General features: G+C 42.0%; 1 protein-coding gene across 1 annotated transcript; it reads left to right on the top strand.

Moving 5' to 3' along the window:
* Positions 1–6,921: 6,921 nt before the first annotated feature.
* ASB4 (ankyrin repeat and SOCS box containing 4) lies at positions 6,922–17,346 on the top strand. Its single transcript, XM_027749189.2, has 5 exons — positions 6,922–7,135; positions 10,857–11,156; positions 13,194–13,684; positions 15,292–15,405; positions 17,158–17,346. The coding sequence occupies exons 1-5, from the start codon at positions 6,922–6,924 to the stop codon at positions 17,344–17,346; spliced, it is 1,308 nt and encodes a 435-aa protein (XP_027604990.1).
* The last annotated feature ends 2,813 nt before the right edge of the window (positions 17,347–20,159 follow it).

The raw sequence follows: 20,159 nt of genomic DNA, 5'->3' as shown, positions 1-20,159 counted from the left end.
CGTGATCTTTATTTTAAACTCAGGTAGAACTCTTGATGACTTAATTGAGAATATGGTTGGAAAAGAACAGACTATAAAAAGAATAAAAAAGGAGTTAAATGAGGACTTGGCCCAGAGAATAAAGGAGAAAAAAAAATAAAACAAAGCAAAAATAAAGCTTCCATCCAATCCCTAGACAAAGCTACTGAGAAAGTTGTGATTGGTCACTATGGCAACAGATTTTTAAATGGAAATTAAATGCTTTTCATACTGCAGGCACGTTTTTCTATACAGATCTAGTAAATTAACTCAGACCTCATTAAAGTGAATATAACTTTAGAGTAGGTATTCTATATGATGTTGGAAACAGCAATACACAGAAAATCAAAATATAAATAGCTATAAGATTTTGATGTTTTTAGCACATTACTGGTTCAGTCATTCAGAGGCTCAGGAGCAGTAGCAGTAGTTATTTTCTTTCCTCAGGGAATATTTTAATAACTGGTGTAAATCAAGGCCACTGTAAGCTTAAATGAGAAATATTTGTTTTTGTTTTCTTGGTTTTTATACTAAGGGACTCAAGATGGTGAATAAACATATTAAGCTCCATTCCATGATGCAAGAATCCCTCACAACATTGTCAAGGCTAAGCCAGCCTTGCATCTTTCATGCATATTTTGGATGTCTGTCAATAAGAGCTGGAACTCCTGCAGTTGGAGCAAGATTTAACCAGTCCAGTATCAATAAAATCAGCATTTAATATAATGTGCACATACTCATTTAGACTAACATAGCTATATTTTCACTTCTGCACCTCTGAATTGGATGATGTCCAGGAAAGGTAGATGGCAATACTCGGAAGGAGCAAGCTTAACAGGTTGTGTTGATTAGAAATGTAGCAAGCAACCACTGTGTATCAGTGATTGATTTGTCAGGAAAGAATGGGAAGCAAAGATAGAAAACATTCATCAGAACAGTTGGCACGACCCCATGGGCACAGGACCATTATGAAGCTACCTCAGACCTGCACTGTCCCTGCCTCTCAGCTCCCTCCAGCTGTGTTTGTGATGCACTGCTTAATTTGTGATATCTCCTCTTCCCTCTCCACTCGTTCCACCCTTTTGGCAGATTCTTCCGTATGCTTTACTTTGGCATTGCTTCAAATTCAGTCCTTCAGAGCAGGAATAGTTCAATTCCCAGTCCAGTAAACAGCTGGCTGCTTGATGGCTGTTAAAAGAATACCAGTACAGCTTCTGCTGAAAGTGTTTATATTCCTTCATATATCAGTATTTTGACCAAAAAAGACTGGCGTTTTAGAGCATTTTCAAAACTGGAGATCCTTTCACACTTTGGCTGCTTGCCTGTGCTAAAACTCCTGTCACTTTTTTCAATACATATTTAATATCAAGCGAACAATTTAATATATAGGAACCATCTCCTAGACACCGTCTCAGCTCTGCACAAATCTCACTTTGGCAGGCAAGGCAAAAGTTGCTGGGAAGAGCCTGATGAGAATATCTTATCTTCAGTCAACTGCTGCCAGGGTTCAGCCCCAGCCGGGGAACGTGGCCAAGTAGCAGCAGCCGGGCATCAGAGTGGGTAGGGGAGATGCAGCTGCCTGCAAGGTGCTTTCTGTGGGCAATGAATTATTTTTGCTGTGAAGGGACACTTGTCTTTAAAGAACTGTTTCCCACAGGCTTCATTGAAACCCATAGTCCATGCCTCACTTCATCAGGAGGAAAGAAGTGGTAGAGATTCACATTCACATTTAAGTTTGATTTCAAACCCCTACTGTTTAAAATACTGTCAGATACTCAGTATCTGCATCAAGCTGCAAAAAATATGAGAAGAATTTTCCATTAAGCATAAATAGGCAAGATTTGTCTTCACCATGCCTTGAAAATACTGTCCACCTGATTTTAAATTCTGTCTGTGTACATGCATCCTGTTTACAACACTCATGCCCTTTGATTCAAAAATAACCTTCAAGCGTTTCTCTTGGTAACTGTGGCGTTTGTTTTAACTGTTTCGTGGAGCAAGTGCATTTTGTGCACACTTTTTTGTAGGACAAAAAACTAGTAATTATCTTACTAGTAATTTTTGAGAGATTATTCCTCATTTTAAAACATCATAAATTCAACAGCTAACACTCTAGCATCAATAGCTAACCCAACCCTGAACTTATGGACATGATAATAAGTAGACTGATAGCAGGAATTGGAATAACGTGCAGGAATAAAGAAAACAGATCCTTGAACCTGAAGTTTCAAATAGCAGGCACAAAAGCCAAATCAAAACCTGTGGAAGGATGGGCAAGGCTTTTGCCATGAAATCTTCAGACATGAAGCTCGATGAGAACTAAATTCTGGATTGTTGACATCCACCTTTGATTTTGTAACATGCATGTACCTTAAGGCTTAAGCATCTCACTTGCTCCATATTTCTAAATGATACTTGCTTGACTGAAAACAAAACCACAAGGCCCCAACTCTCCTAGACACACAGGTTCCCAGCTCCTAGGAATTTGACTTCCAGTGACTTGGGGAGTTTACGTCTAAATGCCTTTGAAGGTCTGAGACTATTTCCATCCCTAGCAAATGAGAGCTAAAGTGAAATAATACAACAAAGAACAAGAGGAGGATTCCAAACTAATGATACTAAGAAGGTTTCAGGTTAACCTGATACAGGGATGAATTTACAGAGAGACTTTTTCTCAAAAGATGATTTACAGCTGAGCACCTGGAGAAGATAGTTTGCACCTGGCACAGCTGAAGAGCTTTATTACTAATAAGAAGTAAAGCAAGAAGCATGGAGAAGATTTATGTAATATTCACACTCAGAGTCAGCACTCTGGAAAAAGGAAATCAGATAAAATATAATGATGGCTAAAGCAGGCAGAAGTGAAAAAAAAAATCAATATTAATATTAGCAAAAAAAGTGTGAAATTAGTAAGAGGACTGTGCTCAGTTCCATCTTGGGAACTGAGAGCTGTCAAGAAGAAAGAAGGGATATACTTGGCAACATAAGGGATATAAAAGGCAACGTTGCCCACGGAGTGGGCAGCAGTGTGGCAGACTTGGTCTGATGCTGCAGATGCTGTAAGGGCAGAACAAGGGGGTTGTGATCACTATTGCAACAGTATTTCTACAAGCATGCACTGTTCAGAAGAGATCAAAGTGTGGGATTAACTCAAGGATCTGTTTTTTGCTTCAGGCCCACAGATCTGACTTTCAGTACACTTCCCTCCTTAAGATGTAAGGCCTCAGAGCAGAACAGACAGCTTCGCACGGAGGCTGTGTTACTGCTGCTGAAGCAACATCCTTCAGCCAGCCACCCACGGAGGGAGGGAATGGCAGAGCTGAAACCTCACTAGCCAGGTGTGTTAAGACACTGCTGCAAGGCAGGCCCACTCTGTGACTGAGGAGGAGAGAACGTTTGTGATGACACGTACATAGGTGACCCTGCATCTGTTGCTGACCTCTGCACCCCCCAGCACTGCCACTGGGACAGGGTTGCTGCAGAACAGGCTGTCTGGTCAGGGACTGCTGGGGGGCTGCCAGGATGTTCAGTATCACAGCTAGGAACAGCTCCATGGCTCTACTTGCATCACCACTCTTCTTTGGGGAGCATTTCTCCTTTTGCTGACCTCCTGCCTGCCCTAGTGTACAGTTCAGGATGCTGGTTTTCACCTCCAAAACTCTGTTGGAGCTGGTCCCAGCACTACAGTGAGTTATGTGGCTGCCAATAGGATATTGCTCTACAACAGCAAGTGCCAATGGAGGGGCCCTGGCTCCTCAGGAATCATGCTCTGCACAGCCTGCCAGCACATCTCTTCTAATTTTCTGCTTAAACTTGTCCTCTTGTAAGCAGTCCCAACTCTGATTTTCATGCATACTCCTATGCCACCAATCATCCTTCTCATAATACCACCCCAGTGGTGCTCATGCACTCACCTTCGTTCTCCTTCTCAGCTCTGCTGCTTGGTGCCCAACCTAGTAAAGGACATGGCCGACTGAAATCTGTGGAAATACTTCCCTTACCTCCAGTGGGCTTTAGAATCAGCCTGCCATAATGCTAAAGAGGGTCACCAGCAGCCCATTTGAAGCAAGGAAAAATGGTCCCATTGCCTGAAGTGGGAAGCAGAGTGCACTTCAAGAGGCTGTCTGATCTTCCCTCGTTTGCTGTGTGAACCTTCACGACTGGTTCTTCTGTCCTGCTGTAACCACTTTTGAGGGGCAGATCCAGCCTGTCCCCCTGAGGTGCAGGTCTTTGTGTGCTTGTGGTTTGTCCTGAGGTGCAGGTGTTTGTGTGGCACTGAGTGGAGCAGAAGGAGAGCTTGGGGGCTGGAGTTGTCTCTCTGGCAAAAAGCATGCCTTGCGTGAGCTCTGTAGTTTAGACAATTGATCCTAAATGTGGAAACCATGTTCTTTTAGTAGATAGAGTGTGTGAATGCACAGTGCCCATAACAGTGGCTTCAAGTCTAACCTATAAATATCGTTAAATACTACAGCTGTAATTTATATTAACCAAGGGATGAGCTATTGTTTCACAGGAAAATGTTCAGAATATTTGGCAGATGTAGGGCTTGGATGACATCAGTGCTGACTCTCAAAATCAAACTGCCACCTTGTGGTATGGTGAGGGAGAATTCTGCAGGAAATCACAAAGACAACAAAAATACAGATACACAGTAAAAACCGATCCCTTTGCTCCCCCCTACGATTTACAGTGTTTATGTATTCTTGAATATGTTTTGATTATACTTCAGGCAATCTGTTGCTGATTGTTTATCAATTTAAAACATAAAACCATTTCCTCATTCTTATGTGTAATAGTACTGAAACAACCAGAACGCTCATGAGTACTTTCTGCAAGATTAGACCCAAATGCTGCTTACAGAAAAACACTAAGGGCTAAACATATCTACAATTCTTTCCTTTCTCTCTTTTGAACTTAATAATATTAAGAAAAATTCCTGTGAGAGTCAGAGCAGGGCCACGCAAATTGCTGAAGGTGAGCAAGTTGAGGTGCTGTTCTTTCCTGTGCGTGCTCTTGGACTATGATGGATGTAAGGTAATTTTAATCAACTTTCTCTTTCACTGTGGGCAAAGCCATCACAAATTACTTCACCTTCCTTGTCAGCCAAGAGCAAGCACAATGGATCAGCAGATGTGCAGTAATCTGTTACAGCACCGTGCTTGTGCATCTCAACCTTCAAGCAGCAGACCAGCATGTGAGGTACCGGCATGATCCTTTCAGCTAGATATTCTGTCACACAGTACTATTTATGGAAGATGATAGATAAAAAGCTAGTCCTTTTCAAATCGAAAGTGTAGCTGAGGTGAACAATTGATTACAGCCACGTATCAGTTCTTTGTGCATCTATGACTTTCCAGGAATATAGTGGTTTAAAAAAAAAAAAAGTTGCAGGTACCAAGAAGCCCGTAACATCTGATGTTCACATCTTGTTCCTCCTCTCATACCAGACAAGCATCAAAATTTTTTTAAAGAAGTGGAGGCATCCACTACTGAAAGAAACAAATTAAGAGGAAGGCAATCCTGCAGGAGGGAATGTAAAGGTATGGAGATTCTGACTCTCCTCTTAAGACCCAGATGAGCTGCTTGGGACCTACAGCACCTGTTTTCCTTCCCACTGCATCTTTAGATTGTGCACAACATCAGGGAATTAGTGTTTAAAAATATTCTTCATCTAAAAGTACATAGAAGGAACTCACAAATTTCCCAGTTCTCCACAAACTGCTGTCCTGTAACACCTTTGTTGAGCAATGGTTCTAGGAGAGGTGAGCATTCCCATGGACAGGGGTCCTGTGGGTCCGTACAGGAATCCTGAGGATTCTGGCCTCCAAAAACCCTACGAGAATAGCAGCTGCTCTGACTTCTACTGCCATGTGGCTCACATTTCTCCATTGGTCCACTTGGCAGCCAAATTCACAGGAAGGATAAACATGAAGCTTTCTTTATAATGGTTGTGGTGGTGTCCACTTTGCTGGGTGATATAAATCATGGGTAAATAGTCTCCTTCTACACGTGGTCTCATCCAGCAGCCCAAGTGGGTGCAGGTGTGATGCATGGTAGCAGCTCATGGTAGCCACATGTGGGTTTGCATCACTGCTGTCAATACAGGGACAGGGGACTGGCAAAGACAGCAGGAAAAGGCAGGGAAGGGGCAGTGTTCAGAGGGGGATGGGGTTGTGAGGGAAAAGGTCTGAATTTAGATGAAGGGTGAGCAGGGGAAGGAAAAGAGCCTATGGACCCATGCAGCCTCCTGTGCTTGCATCTGAGTTAACTCACACATAAGCCCCCCGTGGTGTGTGAGATCCTGCACCTCATAACATGTCTGTACAGCTCTGCAGCCCCCTCATCCCAGCATTTCTCCTTACACTGTTTGTTACCCCTAAAACCAGCACCAGCATGCAGAATGCTGTCCATAACAGTGAGTTATCTCCCACGGGAAGAGTGCCTTGGGGATTTTTTAATTTTTTTTTTCTGAATTGCACTAGTTAAAAGGCATCTGCAGGCAGAGCATCACGTTCCATTGCAGCCAATAAATCAGCAATGGCAACTCTGAAAGGAAGTGCTTCTCTAGCAGAGAAACAACACCCAGGACTAGTGTCTTTTAATGTAAGCATTTGGCAGCAGCAGAAGGTAATCAGGTGGTTAATTAATGTGTATAAATCCCATGGAGATAACTTTATTTTGCTTTTATTGCTAATGTCTCTGTGCTCACTTTCATCAAAGGAGTGTAGTGATATCTAAGAGTGGCATTTCGATGCCCGAAATGCTCCTCATATAAATAGAACAAGCAGATCAGCATGACTGAGTGATAAAATTACCTTCTGATCTTCAGAAACTTCAGCATGCAACTGTGCTATAGGGACTTCAGAGTAACCCTCTTCACAGCACAAACAGATACATTTGGAAATGGATTTAAAGGAGACATACAGAGAGGGAGAGAATACAGAGGAGAAAATTACTCGAGCTGCAGCTGCTAAGTTGGTGAAAAAAGCTTTTCTTGAAGCCCTGAAGTCCAATGACTTTGAAACCCTGGAGGAGCTCTTGAGCCAAAAGAAAATAGATGTGGACACAGTGTTTGAAGTGGAAGATGAAAACCTGATTCTGGCATCCTACAAACAAGGTAAATGTGGCAGCATTCACCAGCCAGGAAGTAGAAGGGTTTGAGTGATTTTCGAGAAACTGTGGCTTTTTACCTCCTCTGAAGCTGCAGCATAAACCGATCCATAGGCAGTAATGTCTCAGTAGGGTCATATGGCCATGGTTACGGTAGTAGGGGAGCTTATCAGCTGTACCTAGTGGGTTTGATGGAAGGCAGGCCAGAGCCCAGCCTGAACCTCCATGCTTCAGGGGTGTCCAGAAAGAGGAGTCCTTTACTATTTCCTTGCAGAGAACTCAGGTGCAAAACCAAGAATAGATACATGCAGGCTAAGTGGAGTGTATACATTACTTGCATGAACCCGTACACATATACAGACTGTTCAGAAACATAAAATATTCCATGTCTTCCATTTTCAATTTACAGTAGCAGTAGAGTGAATTCTGCCTGGCTCAGGAAACCTAAGGAAATCCTGTGGACCTTGGAGGTTGCTGGATGGAAGGAGATTTATTTTTCCAACTGACAGAAAGTGAGGATGTGCTAGTTTATCAAAACAGAAAAATAATCTGGAAAAACCAGGAAAGACATCTGTTTCAGAGTGTAGAAAACCCAAACCAGTTCTCAGCCATACACTGACTGAGTTTCCAAAACCTTACAACTTAAAGCAATAAACCAAGTTTGCCGTTTGCTAAAATCAACACACTTCATGACCTACTTGCTAACAGACTCTCCGTGTGTATTTAGCAAACAGTAATGATCAGTCTCTGCCAGAAGTTAATCATATGTGGAGATAAACACCTCCAGTGCCAGCAGCACAGCAAATGCACTTTCTTTTCTGTGGCATAAAGAAGGGACAATATCCTTCCTCTACTCCTTTTCTTTGTTTACCTCTTATTTAATGATTGGCTCCTACTCTTTTGATTTCTTCAGAGTGAGGATGATGCAGTAATTATGCACTTCCCTTAGGGACAGTGTATGAACTAAGCCATACAGTGCTGAATGTATCTTAAAATACATCTTCTGTCTTCAGCAGGCTAAGATGAATTCTGGTTGTGGTTTAAGACTACAGGATTAATGCATAGATTTTTATTTGTAGATCATTTAACTGTAAGCATTAACCTGTCTCTTTTGAAGTCTCTCCTTTCTCCAAAAAGTAGAGAGGTAAATGCACAACACGGCCTAAATCAGAGCAGTTTATCCACCTTGTCTGAAAGGCAAGAGGCACTCTATCAACACTCATGTAAATTTTACTTCTGTTTTGAATAGCAGATAACTGTGACATGAAAGAGGAATTTCCTTGAGGAGGAAGAGGGGAGAAAAATTCGTCCCTACCACATCACAATTCAGGCAGTCTGAGCTTTGCCATAGCCCTAAGCGATGAAGTGGAAAATAGATGTCATGGGTGACAGAGTGTCTTTGCTTCCTCTCTTCCAAAGAGGCTGAGAGCTCTCAAAGACACTGACCTTTCTTGTACCATGGCTTTTACATGTTTCTAACCAAAGAAACAGGTAAGCTGAATGAGGTCTCCCATGGAGCCCACATCTGCTTCCCGTTCAGTGCCTGGTCTCTGTCCCTCTGAGCTCAGAGATGTCTATGGGTTTGGGCAGAGGACGTGGAAGATGCTCCTTAGGATATCGAGCACAGTTCACCTGCGGCAGCACAGGCAAAGGAAATTAACAGTAGTCTCAGGCAGGAAAACTGTGGCTATAAAAAGTGATAACTTGGCTTTTAAAGATCACTTTCCTGCTGTTAATATATAATTTATGCCTCACATCTGGCCATAAATGTGAGACCCAGCTCTGTGTGGGATAAGCTGGCAGTACTCCAAAGCTCACTGGTAACAAGGGGGAATACTGTATGTGAATTTGGATAGGGAAGTGATTTAAGAAGCTTGATCTGCTATATGCATAGACTTTGGGATGTAACCCACCTACTCTGTGCCTGGTTTGAGGGCATATAATGAAAAGGTTGCCTTACCAGAGTTGTCGGTGTAATCTGCAGAGTCAGCAGGTTGAGTGTCCTCAGAGGACACTGTCACCCTGCTTGTGCACTCTGGTGTCTCAGAGCTGCCTGTTTTTGCTAGCTATTCACAGTGTGAGTTCCTTGAGGACTGGAGTTTGGTAGTCCCCAAAATTTGGTCCTAGAGTAGATGATGTCTGCAGTTTCTTCCCCCTATCTAAAAATATATTTGCAATTTAACTAGGAGGGAAGAAAAATATTAATCAGTTTCTCCCTGTCACCAGCACTTTGTTTCCTTTTTCCTTCTTTCATCTCTTTCTTTCCTCCTCATCTTCTTTCTATCTAATACAACAACCATGAATACTGTAAAAACTGTATCTATGTGACATTAAGGTTGAAAAACTACATAAAACTAGAGTCTAAAAAAGGAAGGTTTTAATTACTTTAACTTCATTATAGATCTTGAGTATTTTTTCTATATCTTTTGCATGATAACAGATTTCAACCAGGCGGTCACAGGATCACAGAATATGCTGAGATGGAAAGGACTCACAAGGATCATTGAGTCCAACACTTAGCCCAAATGTCACACTATGTGCCTGAGAGCATCATCCAAACACTTCTTGAACTCTGTCAGGCTTGGTGCTGTGACCACTTTCCTGGGGAGCCTGTTCCAGCATCCAACCACCCTCTGGGTGAAGAACCTCTTTCTAATATTCAACCTAAACCTCCCCTGACACAACTTCAGGCCATTCCCTCAGGTCCTGTCACTGGTCACCACAGAGAAGAGATCAGTCATCCAAGGAGAAATAGATAAATCAAACCTAGAGAATTTTATAGGCACATTTTAGCTAAGATGCAGCTGCTGTATCTTAAAAAAAAAAAAAAGGAAAGAAGTTTTAGATTTCTCCTGCCCTTCTGCACATTGTTATGGTCCTTTATTTTTTTTAAGCAAATGGTTATAGTTATCACTTCAGAGACTGTATCTATGCAGTCATTAAGCATGTAGTCCTATTTTGGGAACAAGTATTTCAGTGTTATTTGGTCTTACACTTGCTTGCGAGTAAACAAAACAAAACAAAAAAATAATTGTGAAATTTTCCGAGAAAAATTCAAACATTTTTGAGCCAAATTTCATGCTAAAGTGTCACTGGTTCTATTTGGTTCTTCAACATAATTTACGTTAGCATTCAATCTTCTCCCTCCATACTCCTCAGGGGCAGTAGTTGGCAGGAGGTCTCTGACACAGCTGCAGCTACATTGCCAGGGCTCATCTATTAGCAATGCATCCCTGGAGGTCTGAATCCAGCTTCTGACATGCAAGATCCTGCTATCTCCTACGCAGAAACAGTAGGATGAATTGTCTGTTGAGTCACCGTCCTAAGTAAATGCTGCCTTCTTAGTCTAATGCCACCTTCGTTCAGCTATTGGCAGGCTGAAGATCCCATTTCCCCCATATTTTTTAGGTGGTGGCATTTCAAACCCTTTAAGAATATTTTTTTATTTAATCTACACAAGTCACAAAAAAATCTAATAGCTTATTTCAGATTGTGTCTATTCTATGGGAATCATCTCTCCAAAGGGCAGGCTATTCAGCACATATAGTAATAGTGCTTAATGAAAATGAAATTATGCCTGAGAGAATTTTGTGTGCACTAAGCTGGTGAAAATACAGTATATTACATCAAAACTCCAACCCTTCCTTCCCCTTCAATTATTCTCAGTAGGTGGATAGTCCAAAGAAAAGTGTTTGCCAAGGCCGGTAACATGTTTTCGCTTTGTACAGGGTACTGGCTGCCTAGCTACAAATTAAAAATATCCTGGGCAACTGGACTTCATCTGGCTGTCATGTATGGACATCTGGAGAGTCTTTCAGTCCTCCTCAATCACAAAGCTACAGTCAACTGCCGGCCCAATGGAAAAGCTGCGATCCACATAGCCTGTGAAATGGCAAATGTCGAGTGTCTCAAGATCCTTTGCAACCATGGAGCTAAGCTGAACTGCTTTTCAATGAGTGGGCAGGCGCCCTTGCACTTCTGTACAACACAAGCCTCCATGCCTTGTGCCCAGCAGCTGATTTGGAGAGGTAAGGTAAAGTTCATGGCATAGCCAGAGATGATGGGCATGGTCTGGGTTTTCTCTTGAGAGACAATTTCTCAAAGTACATGTGTATTTATCCCTTTCATTCACAGCTGACTTATGTCTTCATCTCAGACTCCTTTTCCCCATCTCTTTGATCTGAGAAAGTTTTTCCCATTCTATTTCCTCACACCATCTGTCTTTCCCTTTCCGTGGCCACAGATCCTTACTCCAAGATTGTTTCCCAGTTTGGTGCCTCTAGCCCACTGCCCAATCAGTCCATCAGCAGAAGAGCTCCTCTGAATCAAGGAGTTTCTATTTCTCTTGGCATTTTTTTCTGTTTTCTTCATCTAGGTTTAGTATTGAGCTATTGTCAGATGAATGGGCACTTCTCTTATTGTCTTTCTTGCTTGAATTTTCTTGATCTCAGTAAAATTCTTCTACTTGTTTTTAGATCTGGCCTTGAAAAATTGGATGCGGTTTTTCATACATCTCTTCATTTGTCAACAGCCAAACTCCTGCATCTATGCAGGGCTTGGAGAAAAAAAAGGCTATTATATAAGATTTTTGTTTTCCTGAAATCAGATATGTTACACTGATGGTTATCTGTAACAAATGAACCTATGCATAGACGTAATTCCTCCATAAATATATTTGTCAGACACTATTTGCTTAACAGAAGGATGCTGACTTGGGACGTAGTAAAAGAAACACATAAAAGATACAGCAAAATCAGGCAGTTCAAGTATTTAGTTACAAACAGAAAGACTCCCCTATTTATCACACTCTGCCATGGCAAATACAAATGCTTTTGGGCTTTTTTCTACATGTGTTGTTATTGAGGGCTTTTCCTGAGATGCAGAGCCCAAGTATGCTTTGTGGGCAAGGCAATTGTCAGTCATAAATGAATAACAACATTATTTTTCTTCTGCTGGAAAAAAATACATATTATTTTGTTTGGTAGAAAGGAAAATAAATGCTGCCACTTGTATCCTGCCCAAAGCAAACAGTCCTGACAGCAGGAGTTGAATTTGCTATGACAGAAAAGCTTAAAAATCAAATGTACTCTTATGAAACACATCATAGAATGAATGCAAGTGAAAGGATGTATTCTGTAGGCTTTCTCCACCCACCCATCCGCAACAGTATAATAGTACTTTACAAGCCACCCTTCCTCCCAAAGCACTCAGTAAACTCAAATCTCCATATGAGCTAAGTGTTGGGACTCCAAAAAAGATGGAAAAGGTCTGGAGCAGAATATGTCAGGTGTGCACATTGACACAGCAGCACTCCCCGACAGCCAAAGCCAGGGTTTCTTTTGCCCCTGGTACCAAAGTTCCCAAGATGTATCTTCCACCTGCCATTTCCACTCAGTGGTGTCACACGAGATCCATTCAGGTCATTGCTGTTTGACCCCCTCTGGCTGGGGTGACTTGCTAGCCAAGCAGTGCTGACCCCGTGTTCGGTTACCACCTCCAAACTCAAACTGCAGATGCTCTCTCAGGGACATCGAACACGACTAACACTCGACATGGCTTAATAACATTAGCACTCAAGTTTTCCAGCTCAGAGGCAGTTTCTGACTCTGCTTCCTCCCTCGCAATATTTGCACCTCGGTCTTAGTTGTGAGGGGCCGGGCCCTCCTCTCTGCTCGGCAGATGGTGCTGTTGCTTCAGCTGCAGCAGCCGCTGGGCACAAGCGCGGCCGTCGGACCCGATCCTTTCTCCTGCAGTTTTTAATTTGCAGGAAAAAGCATTTTACACAGAGATTTGGGCCTTCTGCTGCTCCCAAATAGAGTGTTCAGATAAGGTCTTCTTCCAGCTCAGGGCCAGGCTATCACATCTGAAGCTGGATCCAAGAATCTGAAGTTACTCCTTGGGGGCTTAAGAGATGAACAGTCCATGGTATTTGCATTTTCATATGTGTCATTCATGCCAGTTACCCACCGTGACCTTCTCCTTGGGAATGAGGGCTCAGTCAGAGAGATGGCCAAACGAGCATTTCATTACCTTAATTTTTTTCCCCCATCATCTTTTGCTGGCAGGAGCAAATGTGAACATAAGAACGAACAACAAAGATGAGGAGACTCCTCTGCACGTCGTTGCACGTTTGGGTGTCCCAGAGCTCGTGGCCTTTTACGTGGAACAAGGAGCACACATTGATGCTCTCAATGCCTATATGGAGACTCCCCTGGCCTGTGCAGCCTATTGGGCCCTTCACTATAAGGATCAGATATACAGCCAGGATCACCACCTCATCTGCCGGATGCTCTTAGACTATAAAGCTGAAGTGAATGCTCGTGATGAGGATTTCAAATCACCGCTCCACAAAGCTGCCTGGAACTGTGATCATGTCCTTCTGCATATGCTGCTGGAGGCAGGAGCAGAAGCAAATATCATGGATGTCAATGGCTGTGCACCCCTACAGTATATCATAAAAGTGACATCTGTGCGGCCAGCTGCTCAGCCAGACATCTGCTACCAGCTGCTACTGAATCATGGAGCAGCTAGGATATATCCTCTGCAATTCCATAAGGTTAAGGATGCCTTTGTACAGTAGTGATATGGAGAGAGGTGATGTCTTGAACAGGAATGGGATGAGAGACATAAACTTTGGGGTTTGGTGGCATCTGGATTTACTGGAGTCCTGTCAATGTCCGAAACATTGTGAGCTGACCTATTATAAGAGTGGTATGATTTAACTGAAATGAAATTACAGTTACCCATACCAGAAACCAGATGCAGATCCCATTTTTGCTCTTAACCAACCTGAAATACCAAACTCTAAATGCCGGTTCAAGCCTAATTTTTCCAGAGCAGATTCACCTTCTCATTTCAGAAAACTTATATCCCTTTGTCAAACTTGGCTTCATACAGGCTTAACTGAGTTATACAAAATGCATATTTCATGTCTCTACCAAAGATTAGAGATGAAACCACTTGATTCAGTTTGTCACATCTGACCTTTAAAAATCTATTCAAGTCTATTCAAAATTAAATACATCTCAATAAAGCTTTGGATTATTCCCAGGAAATGTGAGAATTAAAGGGAAATGCTGGCTCTGGGCTCACAGGTGACTAAAACAAAAAAAAAAATTACAAGATCTCTCCTGAAAAGTTTTTAAATGTCTGCAAAACCCAAGGAAGTGACAGAAGTACCTAACAGTCTTAATATACTAGACAGCCAAGTAAGCTTGCTGTAGTCCGGACTTATTCTCTCTCACCCAATGCCCTGAGCAACATTTTGCGGTTCCTCCACTGTAGATAGAAAGTTTTAACAAGCCAAGGAACCAGAAGCCTTTTAATAAAATGCCAAACTTTTGGTTGTGCCCTCTTGAACCCAGGATGAGTGGGCCCTGTCTGTAACAGAACAGTGCTCTCCTAGAGCTCATTTGAGAGCCAGGTCTGGGGGCTCCTCTTCCTGCCTCTGCCTTTCTACTGTTGCATGAATTGTGTGCCTCTTCCAAACCAACATTTGCCCATCTATAAAAAATGTAGGACGATATTTATCCCAGAGGGATGTTTTGCAGTTTTGTTTGTGAAATCTGGTGACTCTGTGGGACAAAATTGGGTGAATGCAAAGTGTGATTCCTTACGGGTGAGTGATAATAGACTTTGGATTTTGAGCTAAAGTTACTGGGTAGAACAATTGTCTCAGGGGCCTTGTGTGGCTTGAAAACCTTACTTCTGACCTGTGTTATCTCCTGGTCTTCTTTTATATTTTGCTGTAGCAATGCATTTTTGATTAATATGAAGGGATTTGTGTTCCTGTGCTGCATGACCTGGAGCAAGGACTCTGTGCATGGCTTTGCCTGGTGTCAAGTCACTCAGCCCAGCTATGAACAAGTTATCTCTAGATTTGGGTGCTAAAGCCCACCCCAGCTAGACTGCTCCGGAGATCTAAGCCAGTACTTCTGTATGGTATTAAACTGGGATATGCACACCTCCACTAGGGACTAGCCTGGGGTTTCTTGCTGAACTTGTGCTGAATAGTGTAGAAGGGCCTCACGTCTTTGCGTCTCCAACCTTATCCTCTCATAATTCTTCGGCTGTGTCTGTCTCAGTTCGTTGCACAGTGCCAAGCATCCAAGCTAGCCCCAGCTTCTTGGTGGTACTTATGGTCTCCATGCATCCTGCCTGCAGGTGCTACAAGCCTGTCATTCCCATCCTAGAGCTGTGGAGGTCGTTGTCAATTCCTATGAACATATCAAATCGACATCTAAGTGGAAAGCAGCCATACCTGAGGATGTCTTTGAGGTAAGCTCTCAATGATTTGTAACTGAGTAAAATCCAAGCTCATTGTTTGCGTAACTCATATCCAAACACAGGAAAGAAATAATGCTTTTGAAAGAGAAGAACATCTCAGAGGATTTGGGACTTCCCCATTTAATATCGCTCATTTGACAAAAGCATATCATTCACTGAAAAAAAAGACATATTTTTGAGAAATTTTCATTGCAACATTATCCTTTGGAGGACCCCCTGTCAGTGGTGCTGCAGAAGCTCAGATGTCCCTGTATTCAGCAAGTGAAAAGATTCTGGCTGTATTGGTGTTTCTTCAGATTTGTCTGAAGAATATATTAAAATATATTAAATATAAATATAATATAATATAATATATAATAATATATAATTTAATAATAATATATAATTTAATATAAAATATATTAAAATATATTTTTTAGGTCAGAAAATGTTTTAAAAGTGCCATATAACATGGGTATGATTATGTATCTTTAGGCTCTGTTGCATGGGTCAGGTTTCTGTGAACAGGATGGCTTAGCTGAAAATGTAAGAATTTAAATTAAAAATAAGTGATTAAAAGAGGAAAAAATGTGTCAAAAGGCAAAATTGTGGGACAAGTTACATGCTTTTACATAATTATCCCTTTAATTCAGAAATCCTCATAGTCCAAATATTCCAGTTTACAGCTAGGTTATTTGTTAATACTGGACTTTTCCAAAATTTTAAAATCAGTCCCGAAATGCAGTAATATCTGCTATACATTGTCAGTAGGTTTAGGGAACTCCATCTGTATTATAAAGAAGAATTATATTGCCAGAGAAACTGTGAGATTTTGTTGGGGTCAGATTTGTTCAGAAGAAAAAAAATCATTTTAGTGAAAACAAAATTAGAAGTTAAAGGTATTTTTTCACCTTAATAACAGCAGCAACAACAATAATAATAACAACAGTAAAAATTTTTATTCAAACAAAAATATAAATCTGAAATTTTGGGACATTCTTATTTGGAAAAGGTCACAGTTGTTCTATTTCTTTGTTGAGGTTTTAATTTTTGTTGTCAAAGCTGAACTTAACATGAAATTGAAGAAAAACTTTTGTTGACACAAATGCATACTTTACTGTACATAAAGCGTAACCTGAAAATACGTGTAACCAGGTCTATCAAGTACCAAGATTACAAAATAAGGTCAAGTCACATGTAGTCACATCTATTTACCATTTGCTTTGGGGTTTTTTGATGTTATTTGTAAGCATCTGCACTTTTCTGCTCATGGGGATGCAATTTCATATATTCTAGAAGGCCACTGGAACGATAAGACCAAAACTACTCTGCTGTTTACAGCCCCAGTGAACTCACCAGTACCACTGGCATTGTGCTGCCCCACTGCCCCGTGGTGAGGTTTAGAGGATTAACTCACCCATGTGCTCTGACCCTGGGCAACCTGCAGGGTCTGTTCAGTCCAAGACTTACACCACAGAGGAACACCCTCCTCAAAATGATGGATAAGGCATATCAAACCTGCAGACCAAACCTAAATATTTCGTCATCGTCTTTCACTTAACACTAAATATTTGAGGCAAGCATAAGAATTTCGTGCAGGCATTTTGGCTAAATGAAGTCCCTGGTTCTTGATGTGCCTTCAAGCGACAAGATGGCAGGCTGTGCTTTTGACCTTGTTCTGACAAGGGCTACATGTGGGCAGGGGAAAGGGAAGGAAGAAAAACACCCTCATTGCCCTAAAACACGTTTGTGGCTTTTTTACAGCGGCACCAGGATTTCTATGACTCTCTGTTCACCGTGTGCAGCAACTCCCCACGGTCACTCATGCATTTGTGCAGATGTGCGATTCGGGCAATCCTGTCAGAAAGGTGCCATCGGGGAGTGCCCTTGCTCTCCATCCCTCTGCCCATAAAGAAGTACTTGCTGCTGGAACCAGAAGGAATCATCTACTGAGCTGCCATAGAGCGGACACTGGTTTCTCCCTTCCCGGATCCATATGCCTGTGCAGGGTCCTGGAGCTCCAGACACAATCCTGACACAGCCCTCTGCATGTGTCCATTTGCAAGCCAGCCTGAAGCTGGGCTGGGATTTACCAGCTCTCCTTGGAGCTGCTTTCTTTCCCTATGCCAAGAAATCACAGCTGCAGCTGCAGTTTGCACTGGGGAGGCAGAGCTGGAAAGGGCCCCTGCTGCCAACACACATGGGCACGTACTGCCATGCTTTGTTTAGCCTAGCTTAAACGATGCTGCTGCTTCCTTCAGTATTTATTCCACTGCCTGCTAGATAGCGTTAGATTCAATCTGTACAACTTTTGATACTGTTTCACTATAATCTTCTTCAGCTGTCCTTTTGGGAGTAAAAGAAAGGATACTGTCAAAAAATAGGACATTTATTAGAGTCACAGAAATGTTTTCCCAGAAAGAAATGGGCAAAGTGCTTTAAATTGTGACCACAGACAGGCTTTCAGTAGTTTCTGTATATTCCTGTTGATTGAGTCTCAATTCAATGTTAATTCACTGTTCACTACACCTGTCTGTTTCTTATAAAGCTTTGTCATAATTGTATCCTTTTTAATTGTAAGAAATTTTTCCTTTATCAATCACAGTACGTAAACAGGATTGAATTGTTCAGCCCTGGAATTTTTGTACTTTGATATTCAAGCCCAGGTAGCTTTTAGCACGTGGTGTCTCTGTTTATACTCTCATTGTGACCAATGATAAATTCATACCCCGGTGTCAAGAAAGTCAGGTAGAAAAGACTTGCCCCTGCAACCTGCGCAGCTGTACTTATGCCCATCACTATATCTCTCAGGATGGTGTTGGATGTGATCTGGGAAGAATATGAATCGTTCTCTTCATTGACTATAAAATGAACCAAGCCTGCTAGCATGCTCTGCACCTCAGTTTTGGCAGCTAAGTGCAGGTGAGAGGAATCCCACTTTAACCAAAAGGTGTTTTGAAGATGAAGATATGTTTGCTGGGCTGTTACAGACCTGCCAATCCCCCTGATCTGAAGACCCTGTGCTTTTGGACCTGACAGCACTGATTTCCTTTACTTCTGGCTGAGCTGCTTTCTCCAGTCCAGAAGGATAAAATGCAGGGCAGTGACAGTTCACACAGCAAGTATCCCACAGCAAGGGCAAGTGTGTGATCTGACCTACAGCTAAACTCCATTTTTCTTCCCTTTTTTGTCAGATGCAATCCATCTGGGCTGTTTCACTTTTTTTAGAATCTGGCAATTCTGGGCTCTGTGAAGAGGGAGGGGAGCTGTGCCCACCATTGGGAGCCAGTAACTCCTGACCTCTCATTGCACCTCTGACTGTGAAGCTGTCAGTCCTCATTGCTATCACTATGTCTTTGCAAGAGAGGCCCAGCCAAACAGGAGCAGCCGAGCTGTTCAAGTGTCTCTGTGTCTCACAAAATGGCAATAAGCATTTGAAGAAATGTGCAGATTATTTAGTGTTACAAATTGCTTCTCTTTCCTTTCATCTGAGTTTTCATTAATTAAAGCTTGTATGCTGTGTTAGGAGAACATCCAATTCATGGGTCTGCCTATGTTTAGCTAGACAGCAATGAAGATTGCTATTTAGCAGTTTCCAATTCCAATAAGGAATTTCAAAGCCAACACAGACGATGAGTAAATGCTTTCTTATGTGGATAAAACTGTAATATGGGTCCCTGTACGTCAATAAACTGATGAGAGATTTCCTTACAGCTGCAGAGACATGTCTGTCAGAGACATTACAGTAGTTTACCACTACAGTAGTTTACTGGGCAGAATGATCAGCATCTGGGGCAGGTTGTCTATTGAAAAATCTGCTTGAGTTACCTCCAGGTCAATGGGATCAAATGAATTCTGCACTGAGGAAAACCAGTGAATTTGAAAGGATAAAAAAGGGTAGGTTATCTAAACCCACTGCTTTTCTAGGTGATGTATCTAAGGCATGAGGAAGAGGATTTGCCAACTGGTCAGGGTAAGAAAGCATTTGTTGCTTTCTAACAGTCTGACAATGGGGCAAGATGGGCAGTCCAGAAGAGACAGATGGAGGTACAAGATTTTATTGGGAATGTGTCCCCATGCTGGCTGCTTCTGAATTCTGCCTCTGGAAGAGAGATGTTTAAGGCAGAACAATAGCACTGTTTTCTGACCTGTCTTAGCCAGGACTCTCTTGCTGAGAGGGAAATAAAAAGGCTGTCACTAGTGTTCCTAAATTCCCTCTGATCCTCCCCTTCTGTAGCGAACATGCTTAATTTTTATTCTGTGGGCACCCAGGCTCACTTCCAAGCTTTGTACCAAGCAGGTGCCAGATTATAGCCATTGTGGTATCTGACAGAGAGCACAGTGGGATCAGTCTGATTATAGTCATAGGAATTTGCAAGCTGTTAAAAACACTGGAGAATATCCCAGTCACAGAAAAAAATGTCCAGATTGATGCACTTTAATTGCTTCTATTGTTGAAGTTAGGAAGACCAAGAGTAAGCAAACCTTAGTATTTGTTAGTATTTTTAGCATTTTTTTTCCTCAATTGCTGTACTCTATTCCTACACACCAGATGGAGTAGCTCATGGGAGGAGTGGGAATACCTGATATTAAGATCATCTTTTATTAAATTCATGGGATACACAGTCTTATTATTATGACTTAGTGGAGTTGTCTTGAAATTTCATACTGCCATATAATTTCTGATCATGCTTTTATGTTTTCAAAGCTGCATCAGACTGGATGGTTGCACATGGAAATAATGAGAGACCTCTACACCACATGTT

The sequence above is a fragment of the Pipra filicauda genome, unplaced genomic scaffold (assembly GCF_003945595.2).
Source record: "Pipra filicauda isolate LSUMZ 115617 unplaced genomic scaffold, ASM394559v2 scaffold66_size7647185_pilon, whole genome shotgun sequence".
Lineage (NCBI taxonomy): Eukaryota > Metazoa > Chordata > Aves > Passeriformes > Pipridae > Pipra > Pipra filicauda.
The sequence above is the reverse complement of the archived record's forward strand: the minus strand, read 5'-3'. Positions and strand labels throughout refer to the sequence as shown.

Excerpts from the sequence above, each read along its gene's own strand:
- ASB4 (XM_027749189.2), top strand. The coding sequence starts at position 6,922 with ATGGATTTAAAGGAGACATACAGAGAGGGAGAGAATACAGAGGAGAAA. Across the intron at positions 11,157-13,193 it reads CCAGCAGCTGATTTGGAGAG|GAGCAAATGTGAACATAAGA; the intron begins GTAAGGTAAAGT and ends TTTTGCTGGCAG. Across the intron at positions 13,685-15,291 it reads ATCCTCTGCAATTCCATAAG|GTGCTACAAGCCTGTCATTC; the intron begins GTTAAGGATGCC and ends TCCTGCCTGCAG.